The sequence below is a fragment of the Chlamydotis macqueenii genome, chromosome 3 (assembly GCF_036417535.1).
Source record: "Chlamydotis macqueenii isolate bChlMac1 chromosome 3, bChlMac1.mat, whole genome shotgun sequence".
Classification (NCBI taxonomy): Eukaryota; Metazoa; Chordata; class Aves; order Otidiformes; family Otididae; genus Chlamydotis; species Chlamydotis macqueenii.
The window spans coordinates 17883198-17901338 of NC_141558.1; the positions used below are offsets into that span (position 1 = coordinate 17883198).

The 18141-nt window shown below is 39.8% G+C and overlaps 1 protein-coding gene across 4 annotated transcripts in view; it reads right to left on the reverse strand.

Annotated features, from left to right (window-relative positions):
• RNF144A (ring finger protein 144A) overlaps window positions 1-18141 on the reverse strand; it is a 65416-nt gene that overhangs the window by 5724 nt on the left and 41551 nt on the right. For all 4 annotated transcript variants that reach the window (XM_086745330.1, XM_086745331.1, XM_086745332.1 and 1 more), the window contains 5 exons: window positions 7246-7350; window positions 6982-7042; window positions 5737-5944; window positions 3750-3897; window positions 2359-2448 (listed from right to left, as the gene is read on the reverse strand). In XM_086745330.1, the coding sequence (XP_086601456.1) occupies window positions 2359-2448; window positions 3750-3897; window positions 5737-5944; window positions 6982-7042; window positions 7246-7350 (612 nt within the window). The remainder of the gene's footprint in view (window positions 1-2358; window positions 2449-3749; window positions 3898-5736; window positions 5945-6981; window positions 7043-7245; window positions 7351-18141) is intronic.

Here is an 18141-nt window from a genome sequence, read left to right on the forward strand (position 1 = left end):
AACAATATGCCTGCAAATTATTTGATAAAATAATTGCGATTTATTCACATGAGAGTGTCTGTGAATAATTTTTAATAATGAAGGCAGGAGCAGAATGCTAATCTACTAGGAAAACCTCACAATAGAAGGCAAAATGAAATTAGAGAGCAGTACTCATTAAAAATTTCTTCTAGCCAGGGCTAGATACGCCACTTCAATTAACTGGCAAATATTTAATCAGCCATGGTATAGATGGGATGATTTACTAGTACTTCTGTCAGCCACGGACAATTTCTCGTTCTAATTACTATGTATTTCTTTTTGCAATTCCACTATCCAGGGATTTTCAGACGAGGGCTGAGAGGAATGGCTGATTGCAGGAGATGGCGCTGTGGGACAGCAGTCACAGCTCTCAGACTGCCTCTTCACCTAATTCTTTCAGTCTTGCATTTTGGCTGTCCAGGGGCAAGGATCTCAGACTTCCTTGCCCTAACAATTTTATTTCTTGCCAAAAGCAATTTATTTTTCAGCTTCAGAGATGTGCACGTTTCATTATTCATTCTTTTTTTGGAGTTGCTGACATACTGATGCAACTTCCATTTACTAATCTTCGCATTTATTTACTACAGACATACACCAAAGCTAAATTCTCATTTCCTTTAAAAACTGTAAGCTGCAACTACTGCCACACTGCCTTTTGGAGACAGCATGCCCTTGCCTAGCTCTCTGCAGCCCAGGCTGGTCAGACAGAGCCAAGCTGGAAGTTAGCAATTGATTGGACTGGATTGACTACTGGTAATTTTAATGAGATCTATTTATACCTTCCTTTCAGCCTCAATATGCCATCAAAGATTACATTAAGTTTCATTTTATTTGGGATTTTTTGTTGTTTAATTTGAGGGGTTTTTGGTGTGGAGGGGTTTGTATGTTTGCTTGGTTTTTGAACAAAACTGCCTGCTGAGCATTACTTACTAATTTTCTACTTAGTTCTGTTGCTTCTGAAGAAGTTGCTGCCTTACTCAGCATCAAGCAATTCCCTCTGGCCAAAACAAATATTTTTTTTTTTTACATCTACAAACAACAAAACAAAGGCTCACCTCAATTTGTCTTGGATAAATACTGAAAGGAACTTAACATAAAGAAACTATTGCAATGTTGATTCAGCTTTAGTGGGTTTAGCAGAATTATATCCTGATTGATAGAGAATTACCTCTTTCTTTTTCAACAATGACTGGAACATCAAACATACTGTCTACCAAACATATTTGCACTAACTGCTGTGGCTACGAACAGATGCCAAATATCAGATTAACTACCTCATGTTACAGATATATCATAGAATCATATAGAACAGTTTGGGTTGGAAGGGACCTTTAAAGATCATCTAGTCCAACCCCCCTGCAAGGAGCAGGGGACATCTCCAACCAGATCAGGTTGCTCATAGCCTCATCCAGCCTGGCCTTGAATGTTTCCAGGGATGGGGCATCTATCACCTCTCTGGGCAAACTGTTCCAGTGTTCCACTACCGTCATTGTAAAAAAAAAATTCCTTATATCCCAGTCTGAATCTGCCTCCCTCTGTTTTTAAACCACCATCTCTCGTCCTATCACAACAGGCCCTACTGAAGAGGTTCTCCATGTCTTTCTTATAAGCCCCTTTTAGGTACTGGAACACCACTATAAGGTGTCCTTGGAGCCTGCTCTTCTCAAGGCTGAAGCTGACATACCCACACGCTTCCGAAGGTACCATTGGCTAAACCAAGCAAAACCCAGTCCATACGTCAGGCATCCAGGGGTGTATGTGGGACAGGGGTGCAATCCTTCTCCTTTTATTTAATTTTAGCTGTTTCTCCAGACTTGGGGTTTATTCTCTAGACTTGGGTTTTATGCTCAAACAGAAAGAAGTCTGTACTTCATGAAGAACACTTCATCTCAAGATAAGGTACATATTTACTGGCACACAGTTAATTTAGGAAGAGATGACTCAGATACCTAGATGTCCCTGTGTCTCTGAAGTGACTGTAAAGGTAGGAGATTGGACTAAGTCACACATTGGTATTTAGTATGCATTGAAGTAGTGCAGAGAGCTCTTCCATTACCAGCACTCATGTTGGGTCCAGCAAGACTGGATCTAGACTACAAGAGATATCTCCACATTCCTTGTAATGTTAAACTGAATCTGTTTGGAACTACTGATAAACTCACTAGGTTACCTTCTGTCCAGCCTACATGAATGAGTCAACTGCGAGTCCAGAGCAAGATACTGAGCTAATTCTTTCCAGTTCTGGATCCAGAGCTATGATGTTAAAATGAGTAAGGCAAAGGAAGGCACTATGACAGTAGTAGACCTGTACAGAGCTTTTAAAGATCTGAGCTTTACCTGTGTTCTGTGCCAGATAACAGATGCCCTGGAGTGTCCCAGCTTGTTTCTACAAGGTCCTTTGTCGTAATGTATAAGGAGAAAATCATCCTACAAAATATTAAATGAAAAGGTAGGTAATAAACAATAGTACAAACTCTTCCTCAAGTTATAAAATACTATTTTCTGAGAACTTATAAACAAGAATTATGCAGGAAGATATAGCCAGGTTCAACATTTCCAAAGTGCTTCGTTTACAGTTAAGTGTCTTCACAAACAGGTTTGTTTAGCAAGTGTTACAGATCTACAATGTATTCTTCTCCTAAAGGCTTTCAACTTGCATATTTAAATGCTAGTATGGAGTTTAGCAAGACAATCCAAGAAGCTAAGCTGCCCATTGCATATATTTCACATACATACAGAAAGAGCAAAGGAAAATGAATACTTGTACCACAGATCTCCCAAACTTGGTTCCTTTTATTAGTTGAAAAATAAAAGGACAATACAGATTTTTGAGAAATTATGTTCCTATCTGTCCTGCCATCCTTTGGCAAAGCAGCCAAGACAGCAGGCCTAGTACCAAGGGAACACTGCTTTTTAACTGAGCATGTGAGAAACGTGCGATTTAAGGACTGTTAGTGAAGCATTCAAATGGGACAACCACGGGATTTGAATAGTCAGAGTAGCTTTTGGGAACCTAAAACATTTCCTGCGCTATTGTTAACGATGCTATAAAATAAAACAGATGACACGGAAACAGATGTTGTATATTGTGTGTACTCTGATTCTTGGGCACAATAACAGGCTGATTTAAAAAAACATAAACATATGACAGCACCAGCTTATAGACTGACAAATTCCCGGTGTACGTAGAACATTGTATTCTTTTTCATATGTCAGATCTATTTCTTGCCCCACAGAATACAATGAATGGTAAACAAGTCTGACTACTAGACTCCTGCATGGTGACGCACCAAATCTAACATTTGTCTGATAAACTTCCACAGACTGTGAACATTGCTATACTCATCCTGTAACTCCTTCAAGAAGGGAAACATTAAAAAGTCAGTACTAAATGAAGCACTATTACAAAAAATAAACAAACAAAAAAATACCTAACAAACCCATGTTAGTTACCATGTAAAGATTGCAAACAACATCTTCATAAAATTTTACTTTATAATGACTAATTCCTGACTCACATAGGCAAAATGCTAAGATCACAAAGGTCAGACAAGTAAAACAGAGCATACAAGTCTTATGACATTACCAGCATCAGCTCTGGTGAGTTGCAGTCCACTAAGTTGGGTAGAAGCTAGTGAGCTACTATTTTATTGATTAATGAGACAGCTGGATGGCAAAGCAAGGAACTTCTAAGCTTTTGAGAATCGGAGTGCATGGCATGTACTCACATCAAGAGATTCCAGGCAGTACCAGCAAAAGGCATGTTTGCAGTTCTTACACATCATTTGGGCACAGCCTTCATCTCGTTCAATGTAAACTTTACACTTTGGACAGCGTTTGATTGGAGCATCATCATCATCCATTTTAAAAACTGAACTGTGGGAGAGAGTGAGGAATTAATAAGATACGTGGCTATGAAGAAGAGAAGGAATTCTAAGAAATGCGCTAAGAAGATAAGCCTACTCTTTTATTAAAAAAAAAAAAAAGAAAAAAGATAAATTAGTAGAGATCCAGGTATTTAACTGAGTTTTGTTATTCAGGTATTTTGGCTATACTCTATTTTTCAAACATCTCCCTAGAAAAACAGTGTTTAATGACTACAGTGCCTACATAAGAGTCAGGAAATTTTCTCTACCATCCATTTTACCGTTTTCTTATCTAGTGATACTAATAGATAGTATACAGTTTTCTCCTGGAATATATCAGATGAGCAGCAACTAGTTCACACCTTAATGATGTCTAGATCATTTTTTTTTTCTCCTCCTTTCTTCTTTCTCAGAAAAAAGCAGAAAGCAATCCCTTGATGGCAACAAGCCCAGACCACATTTCTTCAGACTGAGGCACTAGTGAGAGATTGCTTGTCTCTGCCCTCCTTGAGGATCCTCTCCAGGAATTTCCTTTCAGATCAGGAAACATGAGGTTTTTGGGGCATGCTGTCCTTTCAGAGTTGATCTCTTCATCTCTAACACTGTTCATGAGTCAGCACTGCCTCTTCTTGTCTTGCATCACTGTGCAAAATCATAGGATGTCCCCTCATATAATGGGCACAACACAGAGGAATGTGGAAACTCTAGAAAGACATTTAAGGACACTTATTTCCCTGGAGTAGCTTTCTACTATATGCAGGCTTTCTGCACACCAACAACTAAAATGTATCTTAACAAATGACACTTCTTGTAGCCACTGCTAGTGGGAGATACAGGAATGACTGATGGGGAATCAACTATTTGCTGGAAAAAAGGACTGACCCACAACTGACTAATTGGATTGATTTGCGCAACAGCAAGATAAAAGGACATACACTCATTACTCACACTAGGGGCAAACATATTACAGAAAAATGCTTTGAATACATAAACTGTATATGAAACTCCAAATGCATGGTAGCACAAACTGCTACTGGCACATTATACTCCAAAACAATGAAAAAACAAACTTCAATGGAGTGAAAAACAAAGCATGAAATAAAAACTAAAAGCAACGAAAACACTAGGAAAATAAATAGCTTCTTATCTTGCCATGAAGTTTAGTGAGCCTCAGTTCTGGTCAAGAACATGCAAAAAGCATCTGCAAAAGTTACTATGTTTGGACAGCATCCTAGGTAGTCACCAGTTACAGCAAACCTTGAAAGAGGACAAGTTATGAATAGCTAAGTCCAAGGCTGATCAGGGCTTTAGTAATACCTTGAACTGCTATACAATCCTTTAAAAATCCCAAACATTAAGTAGAACACATGCACAACAGTCTTTCTTATTCATTGGCTGCAGCGTGCCGGTGGAAACAACTTGAAACAGAACTGAAGATCATTTGCCAAATGAGCAGCAGTTGGGATGATTGACATGGTATCCTAAAAATCACTGTCTGGCATGATGTTACCAACCCTCACGCTGTCCAAAATAGCAGCAGCAATGAGATCGTCTCTGAAGGGAAGCTCATGAGCTGCATAGATATCACATTTTTCCCACTGGGGCCAAAGGGTGGCTGATAGAGAGGCTCAATCAGTTCCTTTGTACTTGTCGAGAATGGTGACAAGGAGTGAGGCTGCCAAGAGCTATCCAGTTTTGGAATACAGCATTAAAGGAACAAGAATGACCAAGTGAACGAAACAAGTTTAAAACAAAATATCAGGAAAATGCCTCTTTACTATTCGTACTCTGGTTTGGTTAAAGATTGAGTATTTTCTTTCTAAACACTTGATCTTTTGCAGTACTTTACCTTGTTTCTCCTGGAAGAAAAGAGATTGGCATGTTCTCTTGACAACCTTGACCTGGATGCCAATTAGATTTGCAAGCAGAGCAGAACTCAATGTCACAGGCTTTGCACTGGACCAGCTGGGGGTCTTGTGGGCTTGGTTCCTGGAGCTGGCAAACTGCCTGGCAAGTAGAGGATGGACACCAAGTCCGACACGGATCCAAAAGCACTTCTGTAAAGGGGCATAAAAGAACAAAATTCAAAGGCGGTTACAACACCAGCCTGCCATAACAAAGTATTCCAGCTTAGGTTGACTGGTAGGGCATTTGAAGACACACATTTTCAAAAGAAGCCTTTTAATTTATGCTACTCACTTAGACATAAATCCGGTCTGCATTGCAAACAGGCACCAAACTAAAATGAGTTTTCCAAGTTTGAATTAATTGCCTGCTTTCATTCACTGAACTAAACTTGTTCTGAGAATGAAATGCTGTATTTTTCTTCAGTTGTACTTGAAGTTAAATGGAACATATACTATGCAGGTATAACCCATCAGAAAGTGTTTTTACAGTGCTTTGCCCAGTAGGATTCTATTTCAAGTTGGCCTTAACTACATGATCAACAACAGCATAAGAGCGTTATACAGTTTAATTCCTTTCTTGGAGGCTGCTTAGTGTTAAGTCATTTCATTTTTCAAAACCCACTGAAGTCAATAAAAACCTACCAATGACTTCAGCGGTTTCTAGGCTGAGTCCTGCCCTCAGTAAAACCTTACTGTGAGTTCTCTACAGCAACATGGTTCCACATCCCCATAGGCACCCAGTCATCTTATATCCTCAATAAAAAACAGCAAAGTTCATGTTATCATTACACACAGAACTGCTTAGTAATTCTGCACCAGATGCCATCGCAGGAGATAATGATGCCTCCATAAAAAGGATCGGGCTACCCTCCCAGCCCCTAGAGTACTGGTAGTCAACTCAAACAGCAAAGCTCGAAACAGAAGTCACTCCCTCCCTTAGTTGCAGAGCAATATAATACATAGCAATTTTCTTTCCTTAGTTTATTCACAGAACGTTGCGATTCTGAGAATCACACAGGCAAGAACAGAAACAATGTTTTGGGTTGTTTTTTTTTTTTGTGATGACCAAACAATTAATGCACAATGTTACTGCATGAACATGTGCAGAGGTAGATTTGGATTTATGGGATCGCTCCGGAGTGACACCATTCCCACAGCCTTGCAATGTGTAGTGTTACATGCGTTACCTCTTTCAAACTGTAGCTTCTTATACCTTTGCATGATTTCCGACGCAACCATGCACTCAATCTGTTAAAGGAAGGAAAAGACAAATTTCCAATTAGGAACAGCAATAATCTAAGGCATTTTCAACACATGGAGACAAAATATTTGGCCTTTAGAGAATTACTGAAAACATACGTTGGCAACAATAGCTCTGTAACATACAGAGCAAGACGCATTTAAACATCCTGGAAAGAAAAGGAAAAAACCTATTTGCAGTAAAAGTGTACCTCATTTTCTTGCAGATGACCCCGCTTTGGGCAGGCAGCATCAGGGCAGCTGATTGCTGTTTCTAGACCTTCTTTGATCAAAAGTTCCACATACTGTTTTAGGCACTGTAAGAGAGCCAAAGACTGAGTTAACTATCCCACCAAGAATAAACCACACAGTATTTTAACAGTTTTCCTCTGAAAATCTGAAGAACTCAAACTTCTTCGAAAAAACAGATACTACTGTGTCCCTTTGACAACCATGGGCCATGCTCACAGCTTTAGCCACAGTCATACCTTTAAATAGAAAACACCAACTTAACTTCCCCATCAAATAACTGTTCCTCAATTTAAAATACACAGCAAATTAAAAAATAACAACGAGGAAAAGAATAAATCAAACAGGGAGCTAGGAATGGAAAAAAAATAATAAAACACCATGAAGATAAAATTAGATTAACCACACTCTGAAAATCTTTATGTGACTGCAAACCACAACACAGCTTAGTAAGCAGTAACTACCCATGGACAGACATCTGTCAACCATACCAGAAAGCAAAAAGGAGTGGTCTGTCTTGCCTTCTATTTCCAGAAAATAACTATCTGTACTTCATGGTTAAAGAGATACCTTTTCCACAGGAAGGCAAAAATGTGAGAATTAGGACTCCCAGAAGAACTACAGTTTCCATGGGGACTGAATAATAAATATTGGTAATACTAATACTTTTCTCCCCTAGCAACCACAACATTTTACCCAAGTCATAACTGAAAATGTAGCACCTAACACAGCGGTGCACAGCATGACCACCAGCAAACAGAGAAGAAAGGTGGGTATTTCAGACTAAGGGCAAATTAAGACCAAACCTTGCTATTCTGGAAGAGCAACCACCTCCCCCTCCACCTCCACACTTCCCACATCAAGGTGAGGGCTACCGCATAGGTGTCTGCTAGGGAGGCGAGGGGAGCGAAGGAGAGAGAGAGAATCCTTCTCTCTGCAGACACCATGCAACTTCTACCAGCCTCACGCTACACAGAAAGAGCAAATGAGGGTCTGCTTTCCAGCGGATGGGTCACCCTGTGGCATTCTCACCTGAGCTTGTGAGCTCAGCTGGCAGTGACAAATTGGTGTCCCTAACTCTCTGTTACCAGATACATGAAAAAAAGGAGTGAGGCTAGACGAAAAGCAGAGTGAAATGAAGACAGAAAACAAGCTCAGCACACAGCTGGGTGGGAGGTGAGAAGGATCACACACTCTGCAGCAAGCTGGCAAAATGGGGACTTCAAGTACCATTTCCAGACAGAACTTGCAAAAGGTACACAGCTGCTGAGTCGCTATCAGCATGGGAAGGCAAAAGGCTGCATCGACGTTGCCATGTCCAGTGTGCCCAGCCGCCGGTCAGAGCACAAAGCCGCTTCTTCGTTCCAACCACACCATCAAACAGGCCCATCGACAAGCACGCTTCCAGCCTAACCCTTTGCATGTGGCTCGTAGCTCCAAAGGTCTTTGAGTCTACTCATTCAGCCTCTTCTCTTTCTGTTCTGCCTCTCGACATGTCTATTCTGCTCCTTTCAGAGACCCTACCATCTATATTAACATTTTATTTTAGATTTTACCGCTCACAGCTTGATCACAGCAAAAACCTCACTTACTGCCCACAAAATTTCTGCTGCTGTGGTACACAGCTTTTCTGGTAGCAACATGCCACCACTTTGACAGCACGAGAAATCATTTCTATCAGACTGCCCTTCCCTGTGTCTCCTAATCAACAGAGACAACACGCCTATCGTTTTGTAAAAGAAAAACAGAGGCTGGATAATTGATCTTTAAAAGTTTTACATGTTTAAAAAAACCCATGTGTGATAGATTACAGTCTATGCCTTCTTATCAGTAGGGATTGAATGAAGACAACTGTTTGCTTAGTAAATCATTTGACTTGCAGAAGGTTTTCAAGTCTTCGCACGGTGAGTGGTGGATCAGTTCAAGAGAACCACTAGCAGCAACTACAGCAGGCTGAGCTCCGCAAGAACCAGGTCCTAGGTTGTGTGCCTTGGCAAACTGCGACTTCAGCTGCAGGGAAGTATTAGTGTTGCCATAATGACACTGTTGGCTCTTCCCCTTCCCCTCCATTTGCAGATGCCAAGTGTGGATTAAAATGAAAATGCATGCATTTTTAATGCCAGCACTTAGTACTTATAGAAAGTACTTTTCAAGTTGAATGAGCTTTGCCATCATTAATCATTAATGTGGTTAATTCTATTCCTCAACTTGTTTGGGACCATTGCCAAAGCCCATTCGATTTCTTTCCCTTTCCTCACGTCTTCCAAGGAATCATATAGATCACCCCTGCCACAAGCAGTGTCCAAGGCCTTCCCCTTTCCCTGATCTAGCACTGGCCCCTACCTCCTCAAAAACAGCTGTCCTGGTTTCAGCTAGGATAGAGTTGATTTTCTTCCTAGTAGCTGGTGTAGTGCTACGTTTTGGATTTAGTACGAGAATAATGTTACTAACACTGAAGTTTCAGTTGTTGCTAAGCAGTGCTTACACAAAGTCCAGGACTTTTCAGCTTCTCACACCCTGCCAGGGAAAAGGCTGGAGCTGCACAAGAAGCCAGGAGAGCTGACCCCAGCCAGCCAAATGGATATTCCATACCATATGATGTCATGCTCAGCATATAAAGCTGGAGGAAGAAGGAAGGAAGCGAGAGTACATTTGGAGAGATGGTCTTCGTCTTCCCAAGTAACCATTATGCATGATGGAATCCTGCTTTCCTAGAAGTAGCTGAACACTTGCCTGCTGATGGGAAGAGGTGAATAATTTCTTGTTTTGCTTTGCTTGCATGCGTGGCTTTCGCTTTATCTCCGCCCACAAGTGTTCTTACTTTTACTCTTCTGATTCTCTCCCATATCTCACCATGGGGGCAGTGAGTGATCAGCTGGGTGGTGCTTTAGTTGCTGGCTGGGGTTAAACTACGACACCAGCCCAAAGTGCACTTCTTATGCTATACCTTCTGGGAACACAGACACTGTCACAAGCCATGAAGTATCACTGTAAATTACACAGGATAAAACACACTGTCTACTCAAGACTTCCTCACTCCAGAGATTTCTTGGGCGGAGAAGGAGTAGCTCAAAGTGGTTGCAAGAGAATTTGAAGTACAGGGTAGCTGTCACTTCTCTTGAGAGCAGACACAAGATGTGCCACTTGTGTCAGAAAATTTTAAACCAGCTATAGTACTAGAAACGCACCAGCATGCAAGCAAAACAACACCGTAGGAGTAGGTACTCAGTTAAATACTATAAACAATTCTTTACAAAACAACTGCAAAAAGATGACAAAGAAAGTGTTGCTCATTTTCTGTGCAGCTTGTAGTTGATTTGATGCTGAAAGAAAGTATCTTTATTGCCTTAATGGAAAGACTATGAAGTACTGTTTAGGATGAACAAAAAATGTGGGAGTATAAATCACACCAAAAAACTTTCCAAATGAACTGCATTACATATTTCTTCTCAGAGAAAACAGGAGCTGAATCAGGTACCTAAGGGCTGAGGTTGGAATAAGGTCACAAGATACCCTTCTTGTTGTACATTGACCCTTACAAAACCAATAGGCTGAGGAGCATCTTGATTCTTCCTTTATGGATGTGTGTCAATGGAAAGTTACTTTTATTTGAAGCAATACTTTTGCTAAATTCCACTTGCTTATTTCTTTTTAAAAAACTCATTGTATTTTGGTAATTAAATAACTAAATATTTTTTACGTAATTCACACTTATACTCTAAACCTATCAAAAAGTGATGGTGGTTATTCTGTCCATTTCTGCTTATGTATGTAGTCTGACATGATGAAGCCAGGGTAAGACTTGGCATTTTATAAAAAATTCTTTACTGAATTAAGTAGGTCGTAAGAGGAACTGTTTCCTTTGCATTCAGTTTTGTACTTAATTTCTGTACTCTGAAAATCTTCACCTGGAATAATGAAGACCTGCCTAGCCAGTAAGAAGAAAGGATTAAGTGTATAAGTTTTTAGTCATTAGCTCACCTACTGTAACAAACCACGTGTGTGCTTCTACTCCTTTTCCAATCCGGAACTAAACATACCAGTTTATAACAGTCATTGGGGAAGTTATTCTGCTTTATGTTGCAGACACAACAAGTGAACAGGTAACTGTAGAGGCTTAGGTTTCTGCCTGGCATGCATACTCATGTCACACATGACAGAAGCGGGGAAAAGAACAATTATTATATGATGGCACTCTAGAACACTACTAAGGTTGTTTGGATTCCTTAACTATACAGATCTACATCTTAATATTCATTTTACAACTTCTTATATTTTTTAAATTAAAAGGAGACTGCAATATACTACCATAGACGGATGCCAGAGAACTCCATGCAAACTGCCATATGACCTTTGGAATTTCCCTTAGACAAAGGGAAGCAAAGCCCTGCACAACATGTGTTATATAGACTGTATAAACTATATATATAAAACATACCTATATAAAACTATCTTTAAACCTTTATAGAAGGTTATATAAACTGCAGGTCAAGATGCATTGCATGGCCCAGTGCTGCCAAACAGCCTAAGATCAGCCAGAACAGACCGCTTAGCTCCCCCGGAGCATTACACCTGTATTTTTCCCTGTGTATGCAGGCTCTGTGTTCATCCCTGCTCTGCCCTCTTTCTGCACACCACTGTTGTCCTTTCTGGTGTCTGGACAACTTTTTCTTTCACCTGGTAATCCAAGAATCCTACTGTTGTTTGCTGACCCCATGACAAAGGGCAGGAGCACGTCCAACTTTGAGGATTTTTGGCCCAGATCCATTCTCTCACAAGGATCAACTGAGAGCCCAACTCAGCAGCAGTTTTATTATCAGCTGCCTACATAAATTAGGAATGCTTGTGGGTTTTTTTGTCTCAGCCTCAGAGATAGATGGTTAATAAAGCAATGACTTCCTTTCTGAAGCTGCCAAGCATAGCCTGATATTTAAAGCTGCAAGATGGGTTGTGCTTCTAACCTTTGTACATCACGGACTGTGCCACACAAAGGTATATTCAGTGACCATTGATGTGCTGTTGCTTTGGAGCTGCACGTCATTTTGCCTAAAACTGAAGATCAAAACACCCTATGAGAATCAAAATAATTATTTTTTTCCCAGTCTCCAAAACATAACACATAATTTTACTCTGCTACATTTAACTCTAATAAATCTGTACAGGCCACAGCTTTTAATTTTCTTTTAGGAGAATTCAAGTAATAATTATGACTATTTCTGATGATGGTCCTTTGACTTATTTCTCCTGGCACGCAAAACCAAATAAAAGCCGTTATAATTCATAAGAAGGAATTTGACTTTCATTGTTTCCATGTAGGGCAACATTTATCTACCACCTATCTACTTTGACAAAAAAAAAAAGTGTGTTCACTTGGTGCCGTACACAATGGATATAATTAAAAACACTTGATAATATTTTTGGTCAACATCTTTATTTTTTAAAACAGAAGAGCATATCTTTTTGAAAAGTTACAGCAAATTTACTTTTAAGAACATGTTATTGCTACTATCACAGGAGACAAGGAATAGCTTTTCAAGATGTCACCTTTCATTTGAGAGTTAGGCAGGCAAAAAGATTATACTGTATTATTTTCTTAACAGCTGCTGGGTGGATTTTGTCAAAACGCAGACTTCTGACTACACTAATGCTGCAGATGCAAGTGCCAAGTCATACTGGAAATTTTATAAATAAGTCAATGGATTTGGAAAGGCCAGAAAAGCATAACAGGATTGCAGAGCCAAGTATATCACCACCGTATCATTTGATTTATTTCTTAGAAGTTTAAATGTATTTTAGGGCTGGCACTAGGCCACAGCCACCCCAAATTAAGATGTGCACTACATGCAAAATCATCACGTGCTAATATTGATAAAACACTTAAAAAACCCAAACACCTACTCATAAAATTGAAATGGAAAAAAGAAGAAATTAAAGGAAAGAAACCTAGCATTTACTAAGTTCTAAAAATGAAAAGGAATTAATTTTTTTATAATACATTCAGTAAAGGTGAATATTAAGGGCAGGCAAAGGCACTTGCTACTGTGCACAAATATTAACCAGGTAAATAACCCTCCACCTTGGGCAGACAATTACTAAGACCTCTGCACTGCACTTCAGGAATACAAGGAGGGGCTGACATGCTTTTTCAACAAGGGAGATTTTTTTTTTTAACCAAAAAATCTGATTCTAAAATTAGTAATCCTTGATTTCAATGCTAAGAGGGAAAATGGGGGATATAATAATACTGGGAAGAAAGCTCAAACTGAACAAGAAAATGTTACCAAGTAAGATGATTATCAACATGCAGACTAAGCTGCTGAAGTCTCGCAAATTCTATGTCATCTGCAAACCAGGATTAGATTAACTTCTAAAAATATACATACACATATACACACACACACATATATTTATATATAAACTTGCATTCAACCACATGAAAAGTCAAGAAATGCTGGTTGGTATTTTATGACCCACATTACAAATGACATCAGGCTAGATGAACGTAATGATCCTTTTTGGCTCTACATTCTAGAAAAAAATATAAAGAATTTGAAAGGCTATTAAGTGAAAAGCACTTATTTTGCAGTGTTTTGTAGCTATAAATCTACAGTTTGGTCTATGGGTGGTTTTTGTGCTAAAAAGCCTAAGCCAAAGCTCAAAATTCACGTGATGAGGCTACATACGTGAGCAAAACTCTTCAATAGGTAATGTGATGCAATGCTCATTTTTAGCTTTGGATTAGAATAATAAATAGCAATGCAGTGTGCAACACTCACCAGGGCAGGGGGAAAGAGCATGCATGACAGTGAGTGAATATATCTCACTACAAACAAGTCAGAGAGACAAATTTGGGTGTCCATGTCTCAGGCAGAGGCTAATACTCTTGAAATAATAGCTCCCCTCCCTTTCCTCCAAACAGCAAATTCACTCTGGACTAGATAGCTTTACCCTGAAGAAAATGTCACTTTCTAGAACAACTTTCCATTTAGACAAAGCTTAACAATCCCAAGAGGAAAAGCTCCCCTAAAATAAGCAGCCTACAGCTGGAGTGTTCTCTAGAGAAAGGAATAATCATGGAATAAGGTTTGAGCCTGAGTCTGCCCTGTTCCTGTAGAGCAGGGATTTCCTGCAGCCATACGTAACTGTCAGATGCTACCTTTTTTAATATTTCAGTGGATACTTCTAAAAGCAATAAGAATACTCATCTGGTAGCAAGACAAAAGCATTTTTAATCTTAGTGTTTCATAGAAAAAGAAAACTACTTTCTGCCAAATTTCCGTGTTACACTTAGAGCACACCAGAAAACATGCAAGAGGAAAGAAAAAAAAATTGTAGGTTCCTTGGAGAGCTTTAAGCTTCTTTCAAACTTACTACATGGCCTTCTTGTGTAAAGTAGTAGTTATAATCCTGCTCAAATCTATTCTTATTTAATCGTAGGCTCAACTTTTAAATACTCTTGCACTGCCGCTCCAGTGTTCACAATTCTCTATGGCAGATCTACAGTCTTGCTGTTTAGTATCGTCCTAATCCTACTTCATTGATAAGTGCCTCACTGGAAAATATCCATGCACACTTAATCAGAGAGATCTGTTTGAGGCATACACATGACCGTGGGAGTAATTTTTTTTTTTTTTAATTAGACATACTGTGAGCTATACTAATCAAATCCAAGAACACAAGCTATATTCAACCTCACAGCTACCTAGATCTTGGAAACAGATGTACATTAGACAGATGTTTAATGTTTGTGATACTACTTTGAACTTTAATAGATCATTTCCACTTCTACAGACATTTTCTCAGAGATAATAATCTACTTTCAAAGAAATCTTCACTATCAAAATTCCAATTTTTATTAACCCTGCAACTGATTCATCATCCTTAAGAATAAGTCACAGGAGGAAACAGTCACTTATCTTGACATGCAGTATTTCAAATGTACAAACGTGAAAGCGGTAACAGAGTCTTACATGCTTGCTCTTTCTATCCTTTGTTTTGTTGCAGAGATAAAAACCATGCTACACAAGCATACAAAACCTTGACTCTAAGACAAGCACCTGCAAGGCTCTCCAGAGCTCTGCAAGGAGCAGGGACATCTCCAACCAGATCAGGTTGCTCAGAGCCCCGTCCAACCTGGCCTTGAATGTTTCCAGGGATGGGCCATCAACCACCTCTCTGGGCAACATGTTCCAGTGTTCTACCACCCTCATTGTAAAGAAAAAAAAAAAAAAATATATATATATATATTCTTTCTTATGTGTAATCTAAATCTACCCTCTTTTAGTTTAAAACGTCACCCCTTGTCCTGTCACACCAGGCCCTGCGAAAACGTTTGTCCCCATATTGTCAGCCCAAACCCAGAAACATCATCTTGCCTGTGGATGACAGCCAAACAGCTGGGGAAGATAAATACAACCCATATGCTTCCATGTCTCAAGACAAACCATCTGAGCATCCTTTCCTGATCTGTAAAAATTGGTCTTGTCCGAAAGTCCTTGTGCTCCCATCAGCTGGTAGAATCTCAGGATGGGAACGGGCCAGCAGCCTGCCAGGAGCAGGGACTCACCCATTGCAAATGCACTGTGGTCAGTGCAAAACCAGCTGCCGATTTAGCCGGTGGAGAGCAGTGCAGAGTTTGCTGCTTTGGCTCTACGTCTGCCCAAACACTTTCTGGCAGTACACTCAAATATCACAGCAGTCCCTAGTACACACTTCTTAACTGATGCAAACAACTCATAGACAAAAATATTCACTTTAGGGATGATGAGCAGCCTCCCAGCCCTTTGCAATGGAGTAACTGTGCCAATTTGAGCACAGGGAAGTGTCAGCATCAGGCCATCAGTCAACAAATGATGAAAGTGGGCAAGAAGAAATGTAGGTAGCATCAAGGATACAGGTATTTTCAGTGAGAGCTATCCTTGAAAGAAGAGCCCTGCTGACTTCTTCAGCTTGAGAAATATTAGACTACGGCAAATAACCTTTGAAACACAGCAATCAATGGATACGGAAATCACAAGCAGGACCAAGCAACAGGAACTAAAAGAACCTGAAAAACAAGTGTCTGTTTCAAATTAAATGTCTTTATAGAGAAGGAGAAGGCAATGAAGACTTCAAGTCACCTATCCTTTGAAGTAGTGGGTTGTTTTTAATGAGAGTTTATATACACATTTATATAGGAGTGTATACTGTAAAATTTATAGAAGAGGAACAATTTTTCTTCACAGAAATCTTTCACATCAGTAGATAGCAGAAAAAGGGCAAATGAGACAATAATATCTTGTGGTTTGTGCATATCTTCATCTTAGAATAGATATTTCAAGTGGATGTATATGTAAATATTTTTTCATGCTGTATTTTTGCCCCTCCATTATCTCACATAAGCTGCTTGTTCTCACTTATTCAGGGCTGCAATTGGTAGAAACACAAAGTAAACTTCACAAGAAGAAATTTGTTTTCAAATGCCAACATATGCAGGATGAAACTCAAACATTCAGGAGGCAAGAAAAAAACAACAACAACAACAATCAGTCTTCCCTTATATGGTTGTTCGAGAAAAGTTTATTCTATTTCAGAACAGAATTAGTATCTGAGTGGGAGGACAGTGCACCTGCAGCAAACAAAGGACCTTTCACTTTCACATGCAAAACATTATGCAAACAAAAATGAACTAGTTTTCCCAACACCCAGATGAAGACAGATAATGTTAATCTCATTTAGTAACATCACGGAGGAGAAGGGAGGAGAAGGGAGAACTGAAGGCTCAAGTTATTTTCACTGAGGGTTGTACAGTTCCCAACACTAATTACACTGCAAACAGGCAAATTTATTATTCAAACAGGGAGTTTTGTCATCACAGCACCTACAATTCAAGTCAGAACTCAGCTAGCTATGTGAATTCCTTATGCAAACACAGCAATCTCTAACCATGAAGGCTCTACTTTCACATCACGTGTCAAGATTAGTGTCACTTCTCTGCTAAGGTCTGGGGGAAGTGAGTGCAAGCTCTAAGCAAGCTTTGCCAGCAGCTGGCGGGAAACAGGAAAACCATTACAGCTGCGAAGAAATACCCAGAGCTCTATAAAACCTCACAAGCCATTAGGTTTCCCCTTCCTTCCTGTTTCAAAGCAAGCAGGGCATCTCCTCTTGGTAGAGATGGGGGACAGCCTGGCCTCAGCCCGGTGCTGCCCTGCTACAGCAGGTTTCCCTTGGCAAGCAGGGACAAAGCACAGTAGAAAACAAAGGCAGCCAAGCCCACCTGCTCCCATCCACACTGCTCTTGGTATCTGCCTTGCTCCACGGGAAGCAGAAGCTGATGCTGCCTCATTTGGAGCGAGGGAGAACACAAAGTAATCATGCTTTTTCCCTTATTTCAACTCAGAGGCCAGCAAGCCTCTATGTGCTTCCAGTCAAGCATAACCAGAAAATTAAAAAAAAAAAAAAAAAAAAAAAAAAAAGCCTGCTTCCAGTTCCAGGCAGGCTAATGATATTTGCCCTGCTGATCATTAAGGTCTTCCCTTCCTTTCAGGTCTTCAGCCTATGGTGAAGCTCAATTAGAGGAGTGACCAGAATTAAGTAGACATGTACGAATATTCATGATTAGGCAAATACAGACATCCTGGTTAAAGAGTGCTAGTGATAGCAGGAGAGTCTCTCTCTATCCCACTGTCATGCTACTTGAGATAGAATACACTTAGATACAGACTGAAAGCACAGTCCTACCAAACTCAGTGACACCTAGAAGTCCAGGGAATATTAACTAGCTGTTGCAAGGGCTTAAGGTAAAGCCTATGGGTAAGAATCAAAGTATAAGTATCTACTCAACAGATATAAAACTGGCATAGTAGTATTAGTTTCAAACA